Consider the following 22,959-nt stretch of genomic DNA (forward strand, 5'->3'; position numbering starts at 1 on the left):
TAGTGACTTTTTCCTGGATGGCCCAGCGTTTGTGATGGCATAGTGGACTAGAGCTGTTGGAATACCAAAGTAAACTTGGAAATTGGGTAGTTTCACCCTTCGAGGCATCCATCTGGTATCCTTCCATGTATCTGTCTGGTATTTGGTGTAGGTTTGCATGGGTAGACGGCCTCATCAAGGACCAAACTCATGGTCATGACACTATCACTCTAAGCATAATTAGGGATTTAATATTGATGATGTTCGAAATATCGACAGGCGCCTGGATTACCTCGGCCTCGGTCACACAAAGTGATCGAGGGACACGCCCTTGAGCGCATCATGTTGTCTGAGAACCATCGCTCCGATCCATCTCGCGCACATTTTCCATGCAAATAGCAAGTACCAGCTGCCAGATATGATGTCAGAAATTTTGGACTGGGACGAATATCAATAGCTCTGGGTTTGATTTAGATCTACCTCGAGGCCGGATGCTATCTTGGTCCATCAACGTGACGTCAGATCAAAGACCAGATTTAGAGTTATTTACCTGCGTATATCGATTACAACCTTCATTTCGACCATCTATTAGATATCATTATGAGTATTATATAATTTCATTATTTTATGGGCGGCTGACACCGTGACAGAGAACAGTTTCTCTCTTCGCTCGTTCACATTCCAAATCATAGATCCGAGTTACCGTCATCAGGCAACGGCATGGCACGACTACACCCTTCTGGTAATTCCATCATATAGCGTTCGATTCCAGCAGGAAAATCACTCGCCAAACACCACCCATTAACCTCCTTTAATTCTCTCATGTCATGCACCAGCTCAACCTCCGAATCCCCCGTTGCCGCAAGGCCTCGCACCAGACTCCAAGTCCACGTATCTTCCCTCCGCTGATGCGAAATGTGAGAGGGCAAGTGACTCGCATGCCACATATCAACAACAATATCAGCACCCCGCATAGCTCTCTTAAGTGGTGCCGCGATCCTCCCTCCATAAATTGAAGGATCCGGATCCGACTTGAGGGAGACCATATTATTTTCAAAAGTCTCATACTGGGACCATAACACCCTGAAGTAGAAATATGGTTGCGCAACCTCGGCCTTTTTGACGACAAGGTCGTAGAGCATGTTCATTCGCAGTCCGACGAATGCTTGGAGCGGGATTTCCCACCGGTGTAGCTCTACCATATCGTCGGGCGCGATACTGCGCTCTACCCACCCCAGCACCATAATTGGCGGTTGCTGGACTAGCATTCTACGCCAACTCGCCTCTGGCCGTTTATATACGTCGCTGTTGTTGAGGAAATCTTGTATATCGTCTGCGCCGAAGGAAGTCTTGCAAGACTTAGGTGTATCGGCGGGGAACCAGTAGGGGAATTTTGATGCGAGGAATGTGTTTTGTTGGCGGGATGTGTTTGTAGATGCTGGTTGGAAGAAAAGCATCTGTTGAATTTCAGTCAGTCAGTCAAATTCCAATTATAGTCCGATGTAGCTTCCAGCACCTGTTGAATTATGGGGGATTCTTGGATGCAGTTAGCCCATTGCCGGCAGACTCGTTGGGCTAGGAGGAGCGTTTGGAAATCCAGTAGCGCGAGAATAGCTTCTAGGAGCTCAGTCGGCAATGACTGGACGCCCATCGTTGGTTTTTCGGCAAACTTGGGTGAACCAAGATGCTTGAAGAGCTGAAGGAAGCCCATTATGGATGATGATAACGTGGTATAGGTGGTTTGCAGCTTATTCTAGGAACAAAAATCCCCTTGTGATCCTCGTGGGTGGTGAGCGACGTTGACAGATAGGGGTAAGAGCCGACCCCACTTTGTCGAGCTATTCAACTTCCTCTTTAAGCTGCGGCTGAGGCGCATTTATGACATAGACTTCAACCGGCCTTATATAAGACGTACAATTCATCATGATCATAAATGTTTCATAACTACAGTAGCAGGAAAGGCGAGAAAGGTTACTATAGTAACGTGAAAGTACGGTCAGCGTCGGAGGATCTTATGCAACGGAGAGGGAAAATGAGATCGAATAAGGTGAACAAGAGCGCTCTACTATGGTTACAAAGTAATATATGTAGAAAAAGACCTTGTCCAGATATCTTGGAAGACATTGTTATTCTGATGCGTGAGCTATCTTCATAGAAGTGGCATTGGGAACGCCTAGCGTAAATTAAGACCTTCCAGCAAGGCTGGATGATCACCGAGATAATCTACTGGGTAAAGTATCACCTATTATTTAAAAGGTCCCGCAGTTTCCAGAGTCTACGCAAGAGGAAACTTTGGAAAGCCTTGTCTAACATAACGCAGGATCTATCAGATAAGATCAAACAGACCAACGAAAGCAATATCAATCTATCCTGTCCAACGAATCCCACGAACAAGCTACAGTAAAGAAAGAGATAATTTAAATGATCGAGTCATGTCCATTGGCCCTCCCAAAGGGGAAAGTTCGAATAATATGACATACAAATAAGAAAGCAAAAAGCCAGAACTCACACGCTGTGCCCACAGAAAGGAAACAATGCAGTACCACAAAGGGGGGAGATCAACATAGACAAGAGATTTAAAAGAATAAACTAGAAGAGAGAAAAACAGGAACCGATGCTCAATGAAGAGGAAGTGGTCATGCATGAGAGGGGACAATGAGATTCAAAATGGGGATGTGAGATAAAGCATGCATGGGGGGTTTGGGAGTGAAAAACGCCGTCTCTGATGCTCGAACAACACAAAGCAAAGTTAAAGCGTAGTAGATCGAGTAGAACCACCAGTCTTTTGTATGCGATCATATTTTTTTTCTTTGATTTCTTTTCATCAATCCGGATTTCGTACCAGGTGTGGTGGTAAAGTAAAAGCCGGTGGAAGGGGGTATGTTGTATGCAATTGGGGGAGAGAAATGAGAGGAAAGAGGGATAAAAAAAGACAAAGACATCATGCAAATATTACAAGGGGGTCCCAAACAAAAAAAAGAAAATTCCGGCCTTCTCTATAACATGAGGCATCGATCGATCGTAACGTCTTTCGTCTGATGACGTAAAATGAAATGCGTGTCGAGGGAGGGAAATTAAAGGAGATAACCCGGGGAAGAAAGATTGAACAGGGCCGTCCGGGGAATGGAACGGGGCGCAAGTCGAGATGCAGATGCAGAATGCAGACGCCCGGCTCTGCACGCCATGTGAAGGGAGAAAAGAAAGGGCTTTTTTTCCAAGGTCGGAAGCGATTCGTGGCGAGGGTTGGTATGAAAATCGTGTATGTTCGAGAAAAAAAAAAAAGGGGGGGGGGGGGGGGGGGGGGGGGGGGTCCATGTCCAGGCCCGTATGAATAGGCCCAGACCCTTGGCCCTTTAATTCCAACACATCCATGCCATGCGACCTCCTTCATACCCATAATCCCATCGTCGGGCGCAAAGAAACAGGCCCCCCGGCGCGGTGGGATTCCCGCGTTGCAGTCGCACAAGAAACGGGAGCGGACAGACCACAATTGGCGGGACACGCATCCGCGAAACTCTGATTTTCGAGACCTGAAGGCGTTGAAGCTTGGCGCCCATCTTCTTACTTAGAAGATAACAGGGGTCGGAGGAATGATGGAAGAGCTTGCAATAGGCGTGGGACGAACTGCGGCATTTGAATCACGACGAGGGAACCGGTTGCTGTTTGCTGATCGGGTGAAAGCGTCGACGCTGGCTCGCCGTGATTGTCATGAACGGGCAGACCGGCTCATGCTTCGTTCCGGGACACCCGGGGTAGGAGAGTAGGAGCGCGAGCCACCGAAAATGTCGACGTCGTGTTCCTGCAGGACAACGGAGTACTTGGGATCACGAAGGAACTTCGGGACGGAGTCCTTTAAATCGAAAGTTAGTATGGAATGCAAGATTTCAAGAATATACTACGATCGAGAGGAATCAAAGCTTACACTTGACATCAGCTTGAAGACGGAAGTCTGTGCAAGCTCAAAGAGATGCACAACCTCCTGAAGGCTCTTGTACATGGATTCGTCGTCACCAACAGCCTTGGTCATACGGCTGGCCAGGCTGTTGCGTAGGGCGTGGTCGATATTCAGCTCGCAAGGTGACCCAGGAGCCAGGAACGCGTTGTACAGACCTGAGAGGAGAGGGGAAAGGAACAAGTTAGTATAACCAGCTCGAAAAAATGGCATTTCCTTCTCTGTTTTTGGAGATCATACCATAAGCAGCGGCCAATGTTTCCCGAACCGAATCCACCTTGTTAAAAGTGCCAGTCTTCTCGGCCTTGTGGTAGTTGGCAGTGAACTCGGACACGTCGAGGTAGAAAGACAGGTTCTCTTCGCACAGAGAGTAGCGCAGGAATTCGCGGAACAGGAGACGAAGGGCGGGGTCTTGCAGGATGTGGGTCAGACGAGCGTTGTTGGAATCCCGGGGCATACCGCGGTTGTCGTAAGTGCCGGAGTTGTCGCGAGGCTTGTCGCGAGCAATCCATCCACACACCCGCTGGCCACGCTCGGTGATGCAGTAGATGGCGTACTTGGAAGGCTGGAAAACGGCGTTGGAGTCGGGGAAGGACTTGTCGTCCTGGATCATCGTAATCAAGCCATACTTGAGGAAAAGCTCGGCAATGAGGCAAGTCTCCCGGCGCTCGATAGTGGTCGAGCAGTCCATCAACCAATCCACCGCGCCCTTTCCAGTAAACGTGTTGGTGTAAATCTTGCCATCCTGCAACTTGCGCTCGCGTGCCATTTTCACTCCAATAATGCCGTTCGAATAGTCACTGAGCGAGTCGGAGTCTGACGTGGAAATGCTGCTCTTGATGTTGGGGCCATCCTGTCCTGCGAACCGGCGGAAAATCACCTCGATCGTGGCGCGGTCATGCGACAACTTATCGGTATCCGTGTCTCGCTCCAAGTTCACCAATTGCATCGTGTTGCGCGGCGACTCCAGGACATCCATCACGTGACGAGCGGTGATTCCATTGCGCTGGCAAAAGCGCTGCAAAATGTTGATACCCTTGGGGGTAAGTTGGAAGAGGGCGCCCTTGAGCGGGAAGATCGGCAGAGCCTTGCCATCGACGGCCTCGATAAAGCGGGCATCCACAAAGCGCTGGCAGACGGAGCGCGCCATTTCCTTGGCCATGGAGAAGGTAGTGGTTGTCGTAGTAGTCACGATGCGCGAAGGGTCCTTAGGGTCCGGCATACGGTTTGACTGGGAGAATTTGAGGGATCCCAAGTTGTTGATCGCTTCTTCGGAGGTAAAGGTGTGGTCATATCTCGTGAAGCGGACCCGGTGGGAATCCAACTTCAAACTCACCATCAAGGTGGAGAACAAGTCCATAAAATCCTAGAAAAAGTCAAGACATGAGATGTCAGCGTTCAATTACAAATGTTTTCCTTTGACATAGTCCAACTTTCTCTCTCATTCTTTCCTGCCTGCTCGTTCTCTCTCTCTCTCTCTCCGGCGCGGGGTATTGCCAGTCTCGTGGGCGGTCCAAAAAACCTACCTTGGTGAAAGGGCGCTCATCTTCGGTCATGCGCAACAGTCTGGACGAAGTCTGGTGCATCTTGGGAGGCGCAGTTGGCGCAGCGCCCGGAGGAACGGGACGAAGGTCGTGAGGGGGAGTCGGGACGCGCTGCAGCGTCAAGCGCCGTCTTTGCAAGGAGGATTCCGGGGAAACCGAGCGCGAGGCAGGCAATTGCTCGTAGGGATCTCCGTCAAATGGCGGGGTCAAGGGGGTCGAGGTGCTCGATTTGGTGAGTTTGGAAAGGCTCCCAGAAGAGTTGGAGGATCGCAGAGTGGCGGGGGTGTTGTACGTTGGAGGCTGTGAACTAGTGGAAATGGTCGACAGGCTTGCTAAGGCACTGGAGGTTTTCTGGGCCAAGGCAGCAAAAGAGCGACGGTTGCGGCGGGAGATCGAGCCGACGACTGACCCAGTGAAGGTGGTGGTGGTGGTGGTCGAGGAGGTAGGCGGATCAGTCGTAGGGGGGAAGCTGGTGGTGGAAGAGGAAGCGCGAAAGCGTGTAGAGGAAAGAGAGGTGGTAGAGTCAGGAACTGAAGGGCCAGGGTATGGAAGAGATTCTTCTCGGTTATGGTTCACGGATGGCACTGGCATTGAATGGGTTTTTGGGCCGGGTGGGTGAACCAGAAAGAACCAGACTTCGGGAAGAGTGTGAAAAGTGGGTAAGTCAAATAAGACCTGATACCCACGATCTGTACACTACAGTAACTTGGAAAGGGGGGGGGGATAGGAATCTTGGAAAATAGCGGAATAGTGGAATAGCGGATAGGGTGGAGAGGGGAGGGGGGGGAGAGAGGAAATAAAAAAAATGTGGTAAAAAAAAATAAGTAAAAAATAAAAAAATAAGGAAAAGGTGGGAACTCCTATACAAGTTGAGATCTACCAGGGAAAAGGGAAGAATGGGTTGAAAGGAGGGGGAAAGGTAGGTGTTTAGGGTGTTTAGAGTGTTTGGGAAGTTTACTATGAGTCGTAAGAAAAAAAAGGTGTAAGAAGGTAAGAAGGGGGGGGGGAACTTGCAGGTGGTTGGGAAGTGAAATTATTAGGAATTATACGCTATATACTTTTGAATTTTCATTTTTATTCTTTTTCCCCTCCCCGACAGTTAGAACCATCTCAAATAACCATCTAAAATACGACCTAGAGAATTTAAATTCAAAATAGGGAAGCCTATCCATAGTCCAGAACAACAAAATAAGATAGCTAGGTCTAGGAAGAAATAAGACAAGACTGTAAGAAAAAAAAAAAAGAGAAAAGAAAAAATCCCTGTGATATCCAGGCCCCTTGTGAAGAATCATAGCCATTCGGGCTGTCATCCATGACCCACCGACCACGCGTGAGGCCAGCCGGAAAGAGTTTGGTGTGCTGCATCCAAACAACGTGGGCCAAGGGAAGGGATTGCCTCATGGTGAAGCTCGGTGGGTTCCATTCGGGCAGGGGTCTTGGTATTACCAGTATTACCATACAGAGACACGGGTTACGGACATTCCGATCATAACTGCAATTCATTACCGGGTATAGAGAGCTTCCGACCGTAAACTCGTATAGAGAGATATATGGCGATTGTCTCTTTGCTTTTCTCCCTTTGTTATTAAAGTAGGTCTATGTCTCTTTCAAAGAATATAGTTTGAGATCTTATCATAAAACAGAATACATAATCCATACATTCACTCTCCTGAAACTCCGGCATTCAGCATAGTTACCATAGTCCAAGAAATAGTCGGTAACTTATCCAGTCTCCATAGTAAACTAGACCTCTCTCTCTTTCTACCCCAACTGACAAATTCCAAATCCAAACGGAAGATCCATTCCTCTTCCTCCCGCTGATTCGTTCACGGAAATGGATTCCCCCAAAAACCTCTACCGTATCATCATCATCGACTAGCTCATTGTGCTATATGAAAAATACAGTCAATGATCTCACCATCCACCGAGGTTCTCCGGGCTCCAACCTCCAACGGACCATCGACCCAAGGAAACCATACGAGGTCGACCATGATGATCTTTGGTTTGGAATAATACGAGATTTATACTGGTCTCCTACAATAGCATGCATTGTTCTGTGTCCTATACAGTACAATTATGAACTTACTACTACAGATATCGTAGTATACTGCGTATAGATTACTTGATTTACCCCAATACTTAGAATACCCTGATCGGCCAAGGTCAGTCACATCGGAAATACCCCCTCCATCGTAATGACTTCTTGTCCTAACTAATCGGCTCAACTCTTGCTGGCTTGAGTTTAGTCTTACCTAAAGTAGTAACTGCCCCCTATCGTCACCACACTATCACTGGTGGGAGCAACGAGTGGGCTCTGGCTGATCCGAATCTTCAGGCTGACGGTTCATTTAATTGGCTCATTTCCCGTTGTACAATCTCCACTTACTCCGGACTTCCTCCAATTTGGAGGACCGGCGTGATTTTGAAAAGCAATCCATTGTATAATCGGCTCAGGTAATGATTTATATTGGTGCTTTTCCAATACGGAGTACAATACTTTCGCTATTCCGTAACCCTAGGGACTAGGGTTATGGAGACCGTATCAAACTACTCGGCCCCCTGGACCGAACAGGCAATGCTGGCCCTCACCCACGGGCTCCCACGTGGGAATCCCTACCCCTCCTCTGGCTCTCTGTTGGATTTCCTTCCCGTCAGGAACCTTATCGGTCGTGGCGAAGGAAAAAAAAGAAAAGAAAAGAAAAACAAGATGATGCTTTTTTCCCACCCATCTCAGTTCGATCCCGTCGTATCCTTTGGTTCTCTATTCATTCGTATCCTCGGTTTACTTTGTGGCTATGATCAGTCGCCTCTCATAGAGCGACAGAGGATCTAAAGACCTTCCTTGTCTGGCTTCTTTCACCGCCACCGATTAAACCCTATCAGCTAGCCTGAGGAGTGGGAGGTAGGGTACATCACATGTTTCACGGGACATTTCGCAAAGACCGATCGGAGTGGAGTCTAGGTAAGCGCCACACTACTGTGCTTCTCGCTGGTCTCTTCCTCTCCGCTCTTCGGAGCTAGTGTTTCGAGCTCGAAACAGGCTGAGACCGCCCAATCTTGGCTAAGCGGGCTTGAGGACCCGGGAATCCTTCCACAACCTTTCTAGGCTTCTTCTCGCGAGCCCATGTGGTCCACGTGGACACACGTGGAGTCGCGGTCTGAGCGTATGCCTCAGGCCTATCACTGTCCCTCACTCACAGCACTAACCTCCGTATGGAGTACTTCTTACTAAACAAGACAAATAGAATACACACACAACAACAACAGAAGATACATTAATCTCAGCCCCCCAGCAACTGTAATCTATGCCCCGTGCACACTTCTCAAAAGGATGTCCCACTTGGAGGAGGCTCGCTCGCTTCTTTCTACCCGCTCCGCCCGTAGTCATGAGGCTTGGCTGGGCTAGCCCTCTTGCGCTGTCCGCGTTATGCTTTTTCAGGCATGGTTTTCCTTCGCACCCGAGACAGCTAACCCGCCAACGGGCGCCCGTCTGACAACTAACAAAAGGTCGTTTCATATCCACAACGGGTGGGATCCTTCTAGCCTGCATCTAGACGAGACGGTATACCTGTGGGCCTTCCTGGTTGCCTTTTTCTATTGCTAATTCGGTGTCTTGTTGGCCAGCGCACAGACTTGGGGCCGAAGGAACTGTGCTGTCAGGTCAACAGGACCCTTCTCTAGTTAGATCACGGAATGACCGAATACGAGCTCGCCACTTGGATCAGTAATGGTTGGGGGAAAGCCTTGCTCTACGTGGTTATGGAGAAGCCATGACATGAATGAATGATCGTTAATATATCTTGGAGGAGGACCGTGGTCAGCTAATTCCATAGTCCAAAGTAGCTGAGGAACAGCTAGTCAATTATATATATCTAATTGTACTACCCGGGTAAGTATTTCAAGTGGTAAAGACAACATCACGATCTATCAGCAAGATAACCTCCCAACGTTTTGAGCCGCACCAAAAATAAAACAGACCGTTGAATTGTATTTCTGACTCCCTTATCTACCACGTCAGTCACTCCACAAATCCTCCGTAGGCAATCCACCACAGAGACACTGGTCCAGTAAACTGGAACCGAGTACGTCCAACTTCCCCGTCAGGAAATCAGTGCGATCAGGAGCTCTGTCAGACAAAAGTCAGCCGCGGGGTTCTCCTGGGGGCAGTGCACACGAAATAACAATTCATATTGTAAACACAGAAAAGAGAGACGATAGGCAGATCACGCAAATCAAAAGTCAGTGCGAGCCTATCCGCCATGATCCGGGGCACGGCGTAGATTGGTTGGCGATCGCGCTTGACCATGATCGGCGTCGATGACCATGATTACTATGATTCTTAGTCCTGACAGTGGTGCCTAAAGGTAAATTGCGGGTTGTCGATCTGACAGGGGGTTAGCTCTTTCGTGACTGGGGGGAATTGAGCTCGGATCGGAGATAAAAGTGATGTGATGCGTCACCGATGTCTGCGATCTATCGATGATGTTGATGGCCCGATTGCGTGTCGATTGTATGTATGTAGTGATGTAAAGAGGACATTGCCACGTGGATTGGGGTAAACATGTGCATACAGTACTTCTGTTCCGAAGTCAAGCCATGTATGTAAGTCATATCATCCTAGCCGATGGGTCCTTATCCTGCTAGAATTAGAAACATGGATTTGTTGAAGACAGCTCTAGTGGCTTGCAGCCCAAACAATAAAAAGCCCACCCCTGGATACAAAGCAAGCAAGATACCAAGACAATCACACCTGTCACGTCGCAGATAGATTCCTGGAATATACCCTGATTGTCAACTACACAGTGAGAGGAGGATAAGGGGGAGGCCAAGAAGCCAAGGCCCTCAGCCCTGCGATAACCAATCAATCACCCAATCAACCCGAAAGACTCCGATCGGCCCCCAAATTCTGAGGCTCGTCAGCAGGCGATCCCTCCCAACTATCATTATTAATAAGCCATATCGGCAAATTATACACAGATTTACAACTGGGGGGCACAAGAAGAGACCCTGAACTTTGAAGCACCGAGGGGCAAAGAAGAAATCTTGGCGTTAACTTAATGAAAACTCCCAAAAACGTGGGAGGAGCGATAGGCGCAGAAAAAAAGCCTTGAGACGAAAGAGAACCACAATTCAAACATGCCAAGATTGAAATAGTAGTCATTGTCGCTTTATCCCGCCGCTAGCCGTTATCGCTGCGATCAAGTGGGCGGGCAAATCGAAAATTGAGGCCCGCTAGGTTGTTTACGGAGAATTCTCCATAAGCTAGAGTTGCGGTCAGACTGCTCAACGGTAAAGAGGTCGAAATTTAGGATCCAGTGATCCTCATGGGAAACTGGGTGATTAACTCTGGAGAAGCGAGGTGTTTACTCCCTCGTATGGTACTGGTGGTATCTTGGTATGATTGTATTGTAATATGACTCCATCTCTACATCAATACGTACGTATTGTACGCGAGGTTTTTGTTTTTTGATACACCCCTACATACCCCAACCTGTCCGTTCCAGCGCGCTGGGTTTGTATCGTGGCATCCCTGACCGCCACGCGAGAGAGGAATGTTAAATGCTGCAAGACGAAGATACTTACACATGCAATCCTGATCCTTTAGACTGGGGAAATAATAGGGCGTAAATAAGCATAAAACATAAGGTAGAGGGTATTTGCTAGCTGGGAAGAAAGAATAAGGCGCTGAAGTACCTGGTATAGTTACCAAATACGGAATTCATCTTTAGATTTGTGGATTGAGAAACATGATTGGTAAATCAAGGCAATGCTTTCTATTTTTGCTTTTTCCTCGCTGGCGAAACGAGATAAACGCTCTCTACTGTTTCTCTCTTTTCTCTTCTTCTCGTTTTGCATATCCCGAGATCCCGATAATACCTTGAAGTAAAACAAAGGATTAATTAAGTTTCATATAATCTCCCTGTCCAATTTCTGGGGTGCAGACGGCTGACATAGTCTAAACCTTCGCGAGTCAGAATCCCAGCTCTACAGCCAGACCAATATACTCCTTGGCCAATAGGATAAAGCGGCACAGCAACAGAAGTACTGTTTGTAGGCAAGCTACGAGGTGTACTCTGTACATAGGTATCAGCCTGGAATGATCGGCGCCCTCGACCATACTTCAACGCCATGCAGGACAAAACCTTGTGTGCCAACCGCCCAGAGTTTTAGCTGCTCACCTACAGAATAATACTTTGTTCTCCATAAGTCCGAGGAAATAGAAGCAATTCTCTTGTTATGGCCCATGCGAGGCCAAGGCCAGACCCAGACAGACTGCGCCTACTTGCATCATGGTGAGTACGGTACAAAGTACATGTTACTACCATATGCTCTCCTTACCTCCGGCACGATACATGCTGCGTGGTACATCTACCATCTACATGGCCAGACAGGGCTGGACCCGCATTCAAGGTCAATCGCTACGGAATCCAGCATCCGGCCGCGATGCAATGCAGGAATGTGGCTTCGGCTATTGATTCAGACCACGCGCGGATACTCCTAAAAGGTTTGGCTGTCGGTGGCCGCGCCCGGATCTACGCTGTACACATATATCCGCGTACTATTATAGGCACTAGTGGACTGTATCTCGACGACTGAGCGGTGGCTGGCTACAGGTACTTCTCCTATCGATGTAAATCGATGCAAATCTGATCCGTGCTCTCATCGGCTGGAGATAGGATACGATCAGAAGGCACAAGCCCATGGCCCCTCTTCTTCTATCTTGTATATCACACCGCCACTCCAGTCACAACTTTCCATACGGTGACTCGAGATGAAGACCAAAGTTGTATTCTCCAGCCCCTTATGTGGGGAAGCTGCCACGTGGGAGGCCGGGATGTTCTTGCATCACCTAGACCTCATGAGGAAGAGATCAGAACCCAAACGTCCCAAGCCATCGGGCCCTGTCCTGAACAGAACCCCGTATTGGCACTGCCATGTGGCTTGCACGATAGTTAACTAGCCAACCCTGATCTGAGTCAGCCTGTCTCGACTAACTAACTAGCAGGGATTTGAATCCTGAAGGGGCTCTGAAGGGGGGGGCCTTATCAACCCCAAGAGGGAATAGAACTTGTGAATTAGGAGTCAGGTGCTGCGCTTGAGCCTCATTGTTGCCGGACACGAGCAGATCGTGTCTCTATCGGGAAGTAGTCTCGAAAAGGGATAAGCAGGGGAATGAGACTCTCTCGAGCCAGCCTGGCATTGGATCGTTGGATTAACGCATCAAGATACATATCTCATTGGTTATCTAGGTGTTTCCATTCAGGGGCGCTCTCAGCATCCCCCTGATACGCGCCAAACTACCGAGCTAATCGCGGCTATGGATAAGACTAGTCTGGCGAACGATCCAAAGACCGAGTGTTGATTTCGGGAAAATGGGTGTTTGAATCGATTTGAATGGATACTGCCTCTTCGTATAACGATCAAATTGCAGGTCACGGCACGATGGAGTTCCTCTAGGATACATGGCTACAGTACTGGCTAAGGTTACTGGTCGGGAGGGGCCATTGTTAACTTTCTTTTTAGACTTCCCTTAACTTTACGGACGAACCCAAGGTTACCGTACAGTCAAAAATGCCCCCGAATGCGCGTGTGGTAATTCTCCAAACCGCAGGTGTATCGTAACGCTTTGATTCGACTCCATTACGCAGTACCCCGTTACAAGTAAAATACGAACCATCAGCCCCGACCGCAAACAGAGATGGCGTTACTACGAAGCAGAATGGATCACGTCATAGACTCTGCCCCGACCCGACTTGACTACAGTAAGAATGGATGAATACTACTCTGAAGCAGAAAAATGTCTCTCTCACCATGTGCACCCAGAACCGTGTTTCTACCTGTAACCCATAGCCGTGACATCCGCCCGTCAAAACCCGCGAAATTCACCCAAAAAACCAAAACCCTCTCCCTTCTCTACGCAAAATGAAGATCTTTGATCAGCTTTGAACCATAGTCGTTCAAAGCTTGACACTATTCTGTAATTCTGCTCGGTCAGCACTCCTGAATCAGTCAAGCCCGGCCGAAAGCCCGGTCGCTCGTCAGGTTTCGCGTCTGCACGGCGAAGTCCGCGTGGCGAAACATGGCGCTAGAAACCTTCTAGAAGGATTCTGGAAGCCACTCAGAGCCCGCGCTAGCGACTTTTCCAGCTTGTGTTTCAAGCCCGCCCCATGGTTCTGCTCGCTTCATGTGCACAGAAAGGGAGAATGCTCCCCTGCTGTCTTTTTTTTTTGCCCCAACGAGACCGTTTCAGGGGTGAGAGGGTTGTGGCTTTCTGTAGGGCGGCTGACAAGGCGGCCGTTTGTCCGGCCAAGGTCGGTGTGGCTTGCGTCGGACTGTGGATGGTGATGGATAGTTGATACGTAGGACAAAGTTGATATCAGACAGGATTTACAGAACGAGTCACGCGTATACAGGGATCTTGGGCGATCCGAGATTAGAGAATAGATGGGGATTAATATCGTCCACTCATGACCCATAAGCCATCCTTCGGTAAGAGTTCCACAGAATGCTTTATCGAGTAATTCAGGAATTTTCACCGTCGGTTCCTGACGCTAATGTTTGGCTTTGCAATCAAAGTTGGCTTGGCAGGGCTATCTAAGCATTGCAGGGTACATTACCTACGCACAATTGTTGATTAATCATACCATGTCTTTGTCCTAAATAAATAGAAATAGCGAGTCAATAATACGGCATGTAGTCAGACGCTCATTACTAGTCTCGGCAAGCTAGTGGAGACTTCGCGACCTTCGGAGAAAAAAAAATAATGGAGATGCGAGATGCGGCCTCGATACCGACTAAAAAATCGGACTGGAGTGTATGTCACTGTTTGGTTCCCACCGGAGAAGCCGCTGGCAACTCCGATGATGCAATTTTTTTTTCGTCCCCGCCATTATTGAATTTCTTCTGCCACGAAGCGACCGCGCATGATTCATGATTATTGTTGACTAGTGATCTTGTACCACGTTTTCCTCGCGAGACTAGTTTGTCCACGAAACGTTAACCGGTGACTCCACAGCGGCACCTTTCGTTCTTACGGTGAACTTTGTTAAAAGTTTAGAATTCGTTACATCCACGGCAGAAGGGGCCACAACGGGAGGGAAGGGCTTTCAGTCCACGTGGCAGATGATCTGCGCCCAAAAATTAGGATGTGACAAATTACGGAGCACAAAGTGTAAATACTGAAGTAACACCGAAGTTCTCCGAAGTAGATAAATATCTTGCTCGGACGGGCGGATTGACGGTGCGAAATTCCGCTATCAGGCGTTGTTCGGGTACTAAGTGTATTATGCATATTTAAAATTGGAGGTGCACCGAAGGAGCTGACTATCCCTGTAGCTACTAGCTAGTGATGCTCATCGAAGAAAGTAGTAATAAACCAAGTGACTATAGTATGACTTGCAGCCATGGCAGTGGATCTGTCGGCTATCTATGTGGCATGAGAGGGATACTAATCCTTCTAGCACGTTAGTGCTCCTCGGTTCGAGCGTTTTTTTTTTGTTGACTACATCGTCATGGTGCGTATGCATCGGACCACTACTGACGACCTTAGATCACTACATGCCCGCTTAGTATTGCTTTACATATTTTCTCTTGTCCTCCTTTGAATCGAGTGATTGGGCAATCGCTCTCGACTCGGCGTTTCGTAGCTGCAGCGTCTGCGGGCTGACGGTCACAACCAGTGGGCAGGCTCAAAATTCTAGTATCGGTTTGGACCATGGCCGCGATCGGAGGGAGAGTAGTATGGTCTGTCTCGCTCGATAGCGTTCAAGGTGAGGGGCTGCTGCTGTGTCGTCTAGTGTACAACGTAGAAAGATACCATAGCTGCAGATATCATACGGTCAATGGAATAGGGCCTCAAAATTGTCTATCCATTCATTGTCATGAGACAAGACACTCCCCGTTTCCGGCCGAACAAAGTCGTCTATTTATCCATTCTGGTTATGATCTTTGAACCAAGATACTTCAGCTTAGCCTGCAGTTTCCAATCAAGGAGGGATGACTTGCCTGGCGTCCTTTCGAGAACGCTATGATAAGAAAAATGAGATTCTCTTCATCAACTCCCTTGTCAAGCTCTTTGTCAACAAAGCACGTGCATACGCATGAACGTATGCTATATTTCGCTAAAGCTGCCACGCTTCTGACCTCATCCTGACCGACTCGCTAATTCCTGCACAACAGCGGAGATAGCGGGAGTACAACGGGTTCATGGTGATCGTCACAGCACGCTGACTCGGTCACCGAGGCACCGGTCCGAGCTAAACCAGCTAGTCCATCTAAATGTAGCAAATAGCGTACACTTGAGGACATGAATTTAGCTACATAGCAAGGCTCCTTCACTCGAAAAGCGGTGATGCAAAGGCTGGTCATTCGGACATAGGATAATTCTCCGAGTCTGACATGGCCCCTCCACCACTACAACCCGTAGACCCCGTAGACCGGTCTTCGTACCGTCTCATTGTGGAGGATGTGTGCTCATCCCGTCCGTGCTAACGGGGGCTGCCTAACCGGGGAGAAGAGACGAGACGATCACTACAAATCGAACCAACCATTAGCTACCAACGACTTCCGTAGATACCAGGTATCCTGAAAAGGTTCCCTGCAGTGACCAGAAGGGCTTCTTCCCGGTCACAAAAACGAGAACGAAACACTAAACGTGCTCATCTGCAACGGCAGAAGCGGGGTGACAGACTAATTAGCTAGTGCCGCCAGAGCCGGCGGCGATCGAAACCGGTGACCCGCTGTCCTACTATTGCTATCATTATGATAATTTTTGGTCATGATTGGGGGCATGAGTATGCAAATGGAAGTTATTGTACCCAGCACCTCAATGCAGAGTAAACAATTATCCTAGTCAACACATGTTCCGCTTACCTGACCATGAAAAGCGCCGTGTTCCATCCGCTTCTCCCCGGGCCTGGGAACACTGCAGAATAAGGCCTTGGCACGTTAGGTTCTGAAGATACACTTTACACTACTTGCTCTCTAGCTTACTAGCTAATGCAAGTTACCACGAGACAAGCACAGCAAGATAGCTCTCCGGATTTTCCGTAGTCTGTGAGATCCCGTTTAGCCGTCTACGTACTCTATACGCATAGCCCCTCGGAAGCAGGCGGCATTGAACATCGTGTCCCATTTGCCGTCGAATCTAAAGAAAGGTGGTTGATTGGTGTGTCCAAAACTTGGGGTATTGGTGCCAAATTGATCTGAGTTTCTCATGCATGTATCGGCCTACGTTGTTTATTTCTTTTATTTCCAGTTCAATTCTTGATATGCAGGGTCAATCCCATGCCCCCTGGCGCCCAAAGAAACGAGTTGAAACTGCAATCTCAACCATGCGTCCCCGGGTCTCCTTGGTTGCGGAGTTTACGGCGACGGTCCGTCCAGTCCTGTTCTTAAGGGCTAGAACATGGTCTTATAGCATGAGTAGGAGTAAAGGTTAAGATGACTTCGCAGCTGTTCTACGCTATACACCGGATTGATCACTCTTTTCAGGTATCTCGACTCTGAAATTACCAATTACCGACCCCTTGACTATCCAAAGCCACCTCGTCACCCCGCCACCAGGATGCTAGTTAGTAGAAGCCAAAGTATGGATCTGCAGGCAGCATGTCCATCGGTTGGATGGATCCACAACATCCGCACTGGACATCACAAATTCGAAAGGTCCGCATACATTGAGAAATCGCCACCCGAGGTTGGTTGCTTCACAGCAGGAGCCAGGTATCTACGCCAAGCACAGGTGTGCAGAAGTGTGGAGTTGCCGCGTTATCTGCAGGTAGACAAGAGAATTCGAGTAGGATCAGCGGATATGATCTGCTGTACAGAGTAGTAGGATGCTATTAATCTGTATGATCCTTGACTACATAGCCACCCTCCGCGCCGAAGCTACTCTATTCAGTATAGTGGATAGCGTAATGCGACTGTCCGGGCTCCATTTTCCTTCACGAAAGTAAACTAAACATTCTCTCCACCACCAAATAATGACCTCAGGGGAACAACACCCGCCCCACGGGCCGACCATGCGTAGCCCTAGATGTTAGATGCATGCGACTTTGAACACTAATTATCACACTGACTTGTGGCAAGTCGGGAAAAGGGGAAAATCAAAGTATCTTATGACTACAACATCAGACAATCCCAACGACTAAGCGGAAACAGATTGAAGTTTAGACACTTGCGGGTACAGAATGGTTCCCTCTCTAGCCTCGAAAGGACTCCGCACCTCCCCACCACTTAAACCAATTCCACATGAGCGATACTGCATATTTTGCATGGTACCCCAGCCCTCGGGGTCCTGCATGCAGCGTAATATGCTCATTCTCATGCTCATACTGTACTGCTGTATCTGCTGCCGCTTCCTGCCCATCGACCCACGCGAGCACCCAAGGATAATGTTTATTATTTCAAAGACAGAGTAGTCCTATGCATGTCGGCTCCCTCGTAGGTAGTAGAGGGCCACCCCCCTGTGCATCAGCTCAGCCTCCCACTTCCCATTTCCGGGTAATAATTGGAGAGAAAGCTGCGACATGTCACTTTTAACACATGGCCTGGGCAGCACGCATGCATGTCGCGTGCACCTGGGCCAATCAACAGCTTGGGTTATGCTGTGGCGAAGGGGTGAGGGCATGGTGTGTACTGTAAGGGTTCTGGGCAGATGTCGGCAGCTGGGCTTTTAGTTTTCATTTTCTTCTTTGCTTTTGTTGAGAACGCTGCATGGAAGACCCTGGCGGTTTTGGAAATAGGACTGCTGGCTTGGCCGTATATAACTTCCGGTGAGAAGGGGCAAGTATGGGGATGCTGGGGATGCTGGGGCTGGTTGGGTGCATATGATTTTCATCTAGTTTATTTACTTAGTTATTCTTTATTTTGAATATATCAAATTGTCTTGTTTTAGACTCGACTGTACACAACTTCTAGAAATCTTCTCATGTTTGCTTGTCGTGTTTGTGTGTGGTTGTGCCACAGGATCGCCGTGGCCCTTGCTCCGGCAACTATGATACAGATGTCAAAGCGAAGTTACGGATGACTATCGATCTACACTAGCTAGCTGAATTAAGATGTCGAAATTGAATACGAGCACCATAGATTACAATATTTGCAAGAACGTTTTTATATTCACCTTTGCTCCTAGACCCCGGTACATACCTGTGCACACCAACGGCAAGATGCATAAAAGGCAAGGCATCACTCGATCGGCTCAATGATCTTGTCATCAAGGTCGATCCTTGAGCATCAAGTCTTGACTAACATATCATTTTCCAGGAAAAGATCGTCCACTATCTCTGATACAGAGTCCATGCTTTAGGCATAGCGTTCTGTGTACATAGTGGATAGAGGCGGGGGAATATGGCGATCGGGAGTATGAGTGGCTGCCATGCTTTTGTGACATATCATAATGGGATCAGATCGGGATGAATAATAAGCTAAAACTTGATGGGATCCATCTGAGGCTTGCGTTCAGTCCTCCTAGGCGTTGAAGTACCTTATTTGTATGGCCACGGCAGCGTCGAGTAGCCTATCCAAAGCCATTGGCGGGATCTAGTACCGTTTTGAGAACCCTGATTTTGAGGAAAAGATGATCTAGGACATGGCTTATTGTCGATGACTATGTTCGATATCAGGAGGATGAGGCGAGGCCCGCTGCTTGCAGGTAGAATGATTATCTGATCATATCTCTCATAGCATGCAATATAGTGCAGATAAAACAATCAGTAGAACCAACAATGCATCCTGTAAAATGCAGCCATAACCAATGCAAAAGCAAAACAAACTTTCCTCACTCCCTCCACCACTGTCCCAAAGAGCTCCCCGTACCAGCCATCTCAACAACCTCCTCGAAGCTGATCTCCACACGGAACATCTGTCCATCTGCAGTACCATTGCCACTACCCACAGGCGTAACGAGGCCCCAAGTAACCAGCTTCTCCCAAGATTCCCGCGCCACGTCTCGGCCCCAGACACGACCAGGCGTGGCCGCCGCACCGGAGATCGAGGCAGACGTCTTTGCAGAGGTGAGTAGGCGTACGTACTCTGCATACGCGGCGGGGAAGGAGAGGGCCAATGGAGCGATGCTCTGAGCTTGGACGCTGTCGTTGCTTGGGTCAAAGAGAGCAGAAAGGCGGGTGGCCGCTAGTAGGAGGGCGAGGGGAAGAGATGAAGGGCTGAAGGATGCGGTCATGGAAGTTGAGAACGGAAGAGGTGCTGGATCAGGGCAGATGAGGGATTGAGAGGCGAAGCTCTTAGGTGTTGGGATCTGGAAGATGGGTTTGTCGGCAGCTTGGGTGCTGAGGTTGAGCTCGCTGATAGGGAGGAGCGCGCTCGTGAGGAATTCCTTTACGGATTTAGTCTGGTGGTAGATCTTCTTTAGGTGGAATTGGAAGTTCTTGTCGTTGCAAAGATTCTGAAAGAGATTTGAGTCAATAAGCTGGCGTTTGGGTGATACATTCATCGATTGTGCTTACCTGCAAGTATTCCTTCCATCCCCCGAGAAGCGTATTCCAACCAGGGGTCTTTGTGACAGGCTGCTCAGACCCAAGATCCTCAACCTCATTCTCGTCGAGATCCAAACTCGCCATACAAATCTCTGAGAAGGTCTCGTATGTCCTCGGAAGCGGAATGTAGACATATCGATGACTGAAACGACTCTTGACACGCTTCTCTAACATCTCAGTCACGTCGACCTTGGTGGTGAGTCCGATGACCGCGATAGGTGCCTTTCGGGCTTGGGCAATATCAAACAAATTATACAACAGAGTCTGTCGAGGGTGGGTCACGAAGAGATCGAACTCATCCAGAAGAATTACAACGGACTTGGCTGCTGTCACGTTGTCTCCATTTCCGGCGCCAAAAAGCTCTTCCGGGTGAGATAACAAGGCCAGCAAGGTAGCCATCGTGTCGGCATATGAGCTGACCTTGGCTGCGTCGTCTTCAGTATGGGTCTCACGCCCAAGCTGACGCCACATCTCTCGGAGAGCAAGACGGTCATCCGTGTGAAGGAAACCGTTCAGTCGAACGACGTGGAAGTCGTTGCCATGTTCCTTTGCGAGAGACGAGATGATCGTTTCCACGACTGCCGTCTTTCCAGAACCGCGCGACCCGAGGAGAAGCATCGAGTTACCCTCGCCAACCGTGACGGTCTGCTCGATCAAGTGGTTGACCTTTGTATACTCGCTCTCCAGCCCTTTGAGTGGGATTTGTCGTTTGCCGGATAGCTTCTCTAGCAGTGCGGTCGTCAATACACGGACTTCGTCTTGCAACCCAGATTGGCAGAGTGTCTGGAGCTTCTCTGCATAGTCCGGGAGAGGCTCGACTGTCTCCACGGCCTCTTGGGGTTCCTCATTGTTGTGAAGGTCTTGTTGCAGCTGCATTGCAACTAGGTCGTCAAGACCATCGTTATACCCCTCGAAAGAAGGAGAGAGCTCTCTATCGGCCTCTCCAGCGGTGTTCCCGTTGGCACCATGTGACCTAGGTTTGGCCGTACTCCTTCGGGACCTTGTCCTAGCGATTGTTCCAGTCGGCTTCGGCGACTCTTCATCTAGATCCATCTCAAAATCCTCCACAGACTCTTGTCTCGGCTTCCGCGCGCTCCTCGTCCCTCGAGCACTTCGAGGTGTAGCAGCTACTTTCCGCGTCGAGGACGGCGTCAAGGCGTCTTCGAGTCTCTGCGGCACTTTGCGCTGCCGTCCGCTTGTCCGTGCACTCCTCGGTGTCTCCACGGCATCCTCTTCCAAGCCATTGGGCACATTGGTCTTTCGACCGCGAGTGGACTGACGTCGCGAGGCTTGTCTCCTGGGGCCGCGGTAGTCCTGATCTTCGTCTGAGTCCGCATCGGGCTCGGGGGATGACGGGACCGAATAGGCATCGCCGTCACTCTCCATAGCGATATCTCCGTCGTCGTCATGTGCAGGCTCTTCGGAGACTCTCCTCCGCTTCGAGGCTCTAGGGTCTTTCATGGCTGGGTGTTGGTCGGTGGTTGCAAGGAATTATCGGAGGATAAAGGGACAGAATGGGATTCGAGGACAGTGTGATCGAATCAAGCGATAGTTTGTGCTTGCGACCGTTGCTCGGCTCAGTATCGATTGGCGAACTCTTTAATTAGTAGCGTGTACCGACAAGCATGTTGCGCCAGGGAGAGCTGGCGTATGAAGCACCTTGCGCTACCCTGGGAGCGAAGGAATTCGTTTTTGACAGTCAGAGTATACAGATCAGCACAGAAGGTTCTTTTGCCCGTGAGCCAAATAGTTGCGACGCCAAGTGGCCGGTTCAATCGCAGAATTGGCAAGACTGTTGATGGTTCGGCAACAAATCGAGCATCTCCGGGTTTCGCGCCTCAGGCCACCACGCGTGACGCGAAGTCAGGTGCGCAAGGGAGCACCATCAACCACCCTTGTTGTACATTCGATAGCAAGGTATTTGCAGTGTAGTTGATCGTCCTAATCATAAGCTTGGAATTCAACTAAATTTGGGAGATTCTGTCGTAAAAATGTGTGATGTACTCGGCTCTGAAATGGCCGCCGAAGCATTCCAGCAGACAATCAAGATCAAAAGAACTCTAAAGGGTCCATATCAGGGACGATCCCTCTCTTTAGACCGGCATATAAAATCGGGCTGCATTGACTTAGTTAAACCGACTGCTCAACCAGCAAGAAGGCAAGCCACGTCGGATCCCGTCTCTATCGGCTCTCATCAGCCGAGGTTCAAATTGTTCCGAGCTGATGTGATGTGCCTGTGGGGAAGAGCTGCAAGCAACTTTCTGGAAAGTCACGACTTCCCCGTGTAGAGACCCTGAGACATATTCTTTTCCCTGGCCCGTTCTTACTTTCACAATCTCCTTCTCTATATATACAATGTCGGACGAAGGAATCAGGCCACCAGCTCGGAAGCTGGACGAGTTCGAGGAGCTCGTCTACGAGTATACCAGCCGCATGGGCTTGGGCAGTGAAGAGGTCCGTCGGCAACACCGTATAACCCAAAGAGATGGCGCATTTCCTTCAAGTTTCTCTTTGACGTCTTAATATATCAAGCAAGAACCCGTGAACTAACATCATCCAGCACTGGGACGTCAACGCCCGCGACTGCAACCTCCGCTTCGAGTCCGCAACCCGCGGGCCCCCAGCCAAGGTCTCCTTCCTATTGAACATCACACCAGCTCTCAGCAACTATATGGGCAATCTGCACGGCGGATGTGCGGCGACTCTTATCGATGTCCTATCAACCACAATCCTGCTGGGCGTCTCCGAGCCCGGCAAGTTCTCACTCGGCGGCGTAAGTCGCAACCTCAAGGTGACGTATCTCCGTCCCGTACCGACGGGAATCGAGGCGCGCGTTGTCTGTGAAGTGATCCACGTCGGTAAGCGGCTTGCGCTGCTAAGGGCGGAGATTCAAAAGGCGGATACAGGGGATGTGTGTGTGGTTGGAGAACACGAGAAGGCCAATACGGATCCTGAAGTGAACCAGAGGATCTAGAGGCATGGAGAATGTGGG

The 22,959-nt window shown here is 49.3% G+C and overlaps 4 protein-coding genes across 4 annotated transcripts; 1 reads left to right on the top strand and 3 right to left on the bottom strand.

Moving 5' to 3' along the window:
• Window positions 1-665: 665 nt before the first annotated feature.
• On the bottom strand, window positions 666-1,690 carry N7496_009402 (uncharacterized protein; the record flags this gene model as incomplete). Its single annotated transcript, XM_056702316.1, has 2 exons — window positions 666-1,436; window positions 1,496-1,690. 2 exons carry the CDS (start codon window positions 1,688-1,690, stop codon window positions 666-668), a joined length of 966 nt encoding a protein of 321 aa, XP_056551316.1.
• A 1,995-nt stretch (window positions 1,691-3,685) lies between these two features.
• On the bottom strand, window positions 3,686-6,066 carry flbA (developmental regulator FlbA; the record flags this gene model as incomplete). Its single annotated transcript, XM_056702317.1, has 4 exons — window positions 3,686-3,829; window positions 3,902-4,089; window positions 4,172-5,297; window positions 5,458-6,066. The coding sequence occupies 4 exons, from the start codon at window positions 6,064-6,066 to the stop codon at window positions 3,686-3,688; spliced, it is 2,067 nt and encodes a 688-aa protein (XP_056551317.1).
• A 13,186-nt stretch (window positions 6,067-19,252) lies between these two features.
• On the bottom strand, window positions 19,253-21,428 carry N7496_009404 (origin recognition complex subunit 4; the record flags this gene model as incomplete). Its single annotated transcript, XM_056702318.1, has 2 exons — window positions 19,253-19,876; window positions 19,938-21,428. The coding sequence occupies 2 exons, from the start codon at window positions 21,426-21,428 to the stop codon at window positions 19,253-19,255; spliced, it is 2,115 nt and encodes a 704-aa protein (XP_056551318.1).
• Window positions 21,429-22,322: 894 nt separating this feature from the next.
• Window positions 22,323-22,941, top strand: N7496_009405 (PaaI family thioesterase; the record flags this gene model as incomplete). Its single annotated transcript, XM_056702319.1, has 2 exons — window positions 22,323-22,421; window positions 22,528-22,941. 2 exons carry the CDS (start codon window positions 22,323-22,325, stop codon window positions 22,939-22,941), a joined length of 513 nt encoding a protein of 170 aa, XP_056551319.1.
• Between the last annotated feature and the right edge of the window lie 18 nt (window positions 22,942-22,959).

The sequence above is a fragment of the Penicillium cataractarum genome, assembly GCF_028827025.1.
Source record: "Penicillium cataractarum strain IBT 29864 chromosome Unknown utg000008l, whole genome shotgun sequence".
NCBI lineage: Eukaryota > Fungi > Ascomycota > Eurotiomycetes > Eurotiales > Aspergillaceae > Penicillium > Penicillium cataractarum.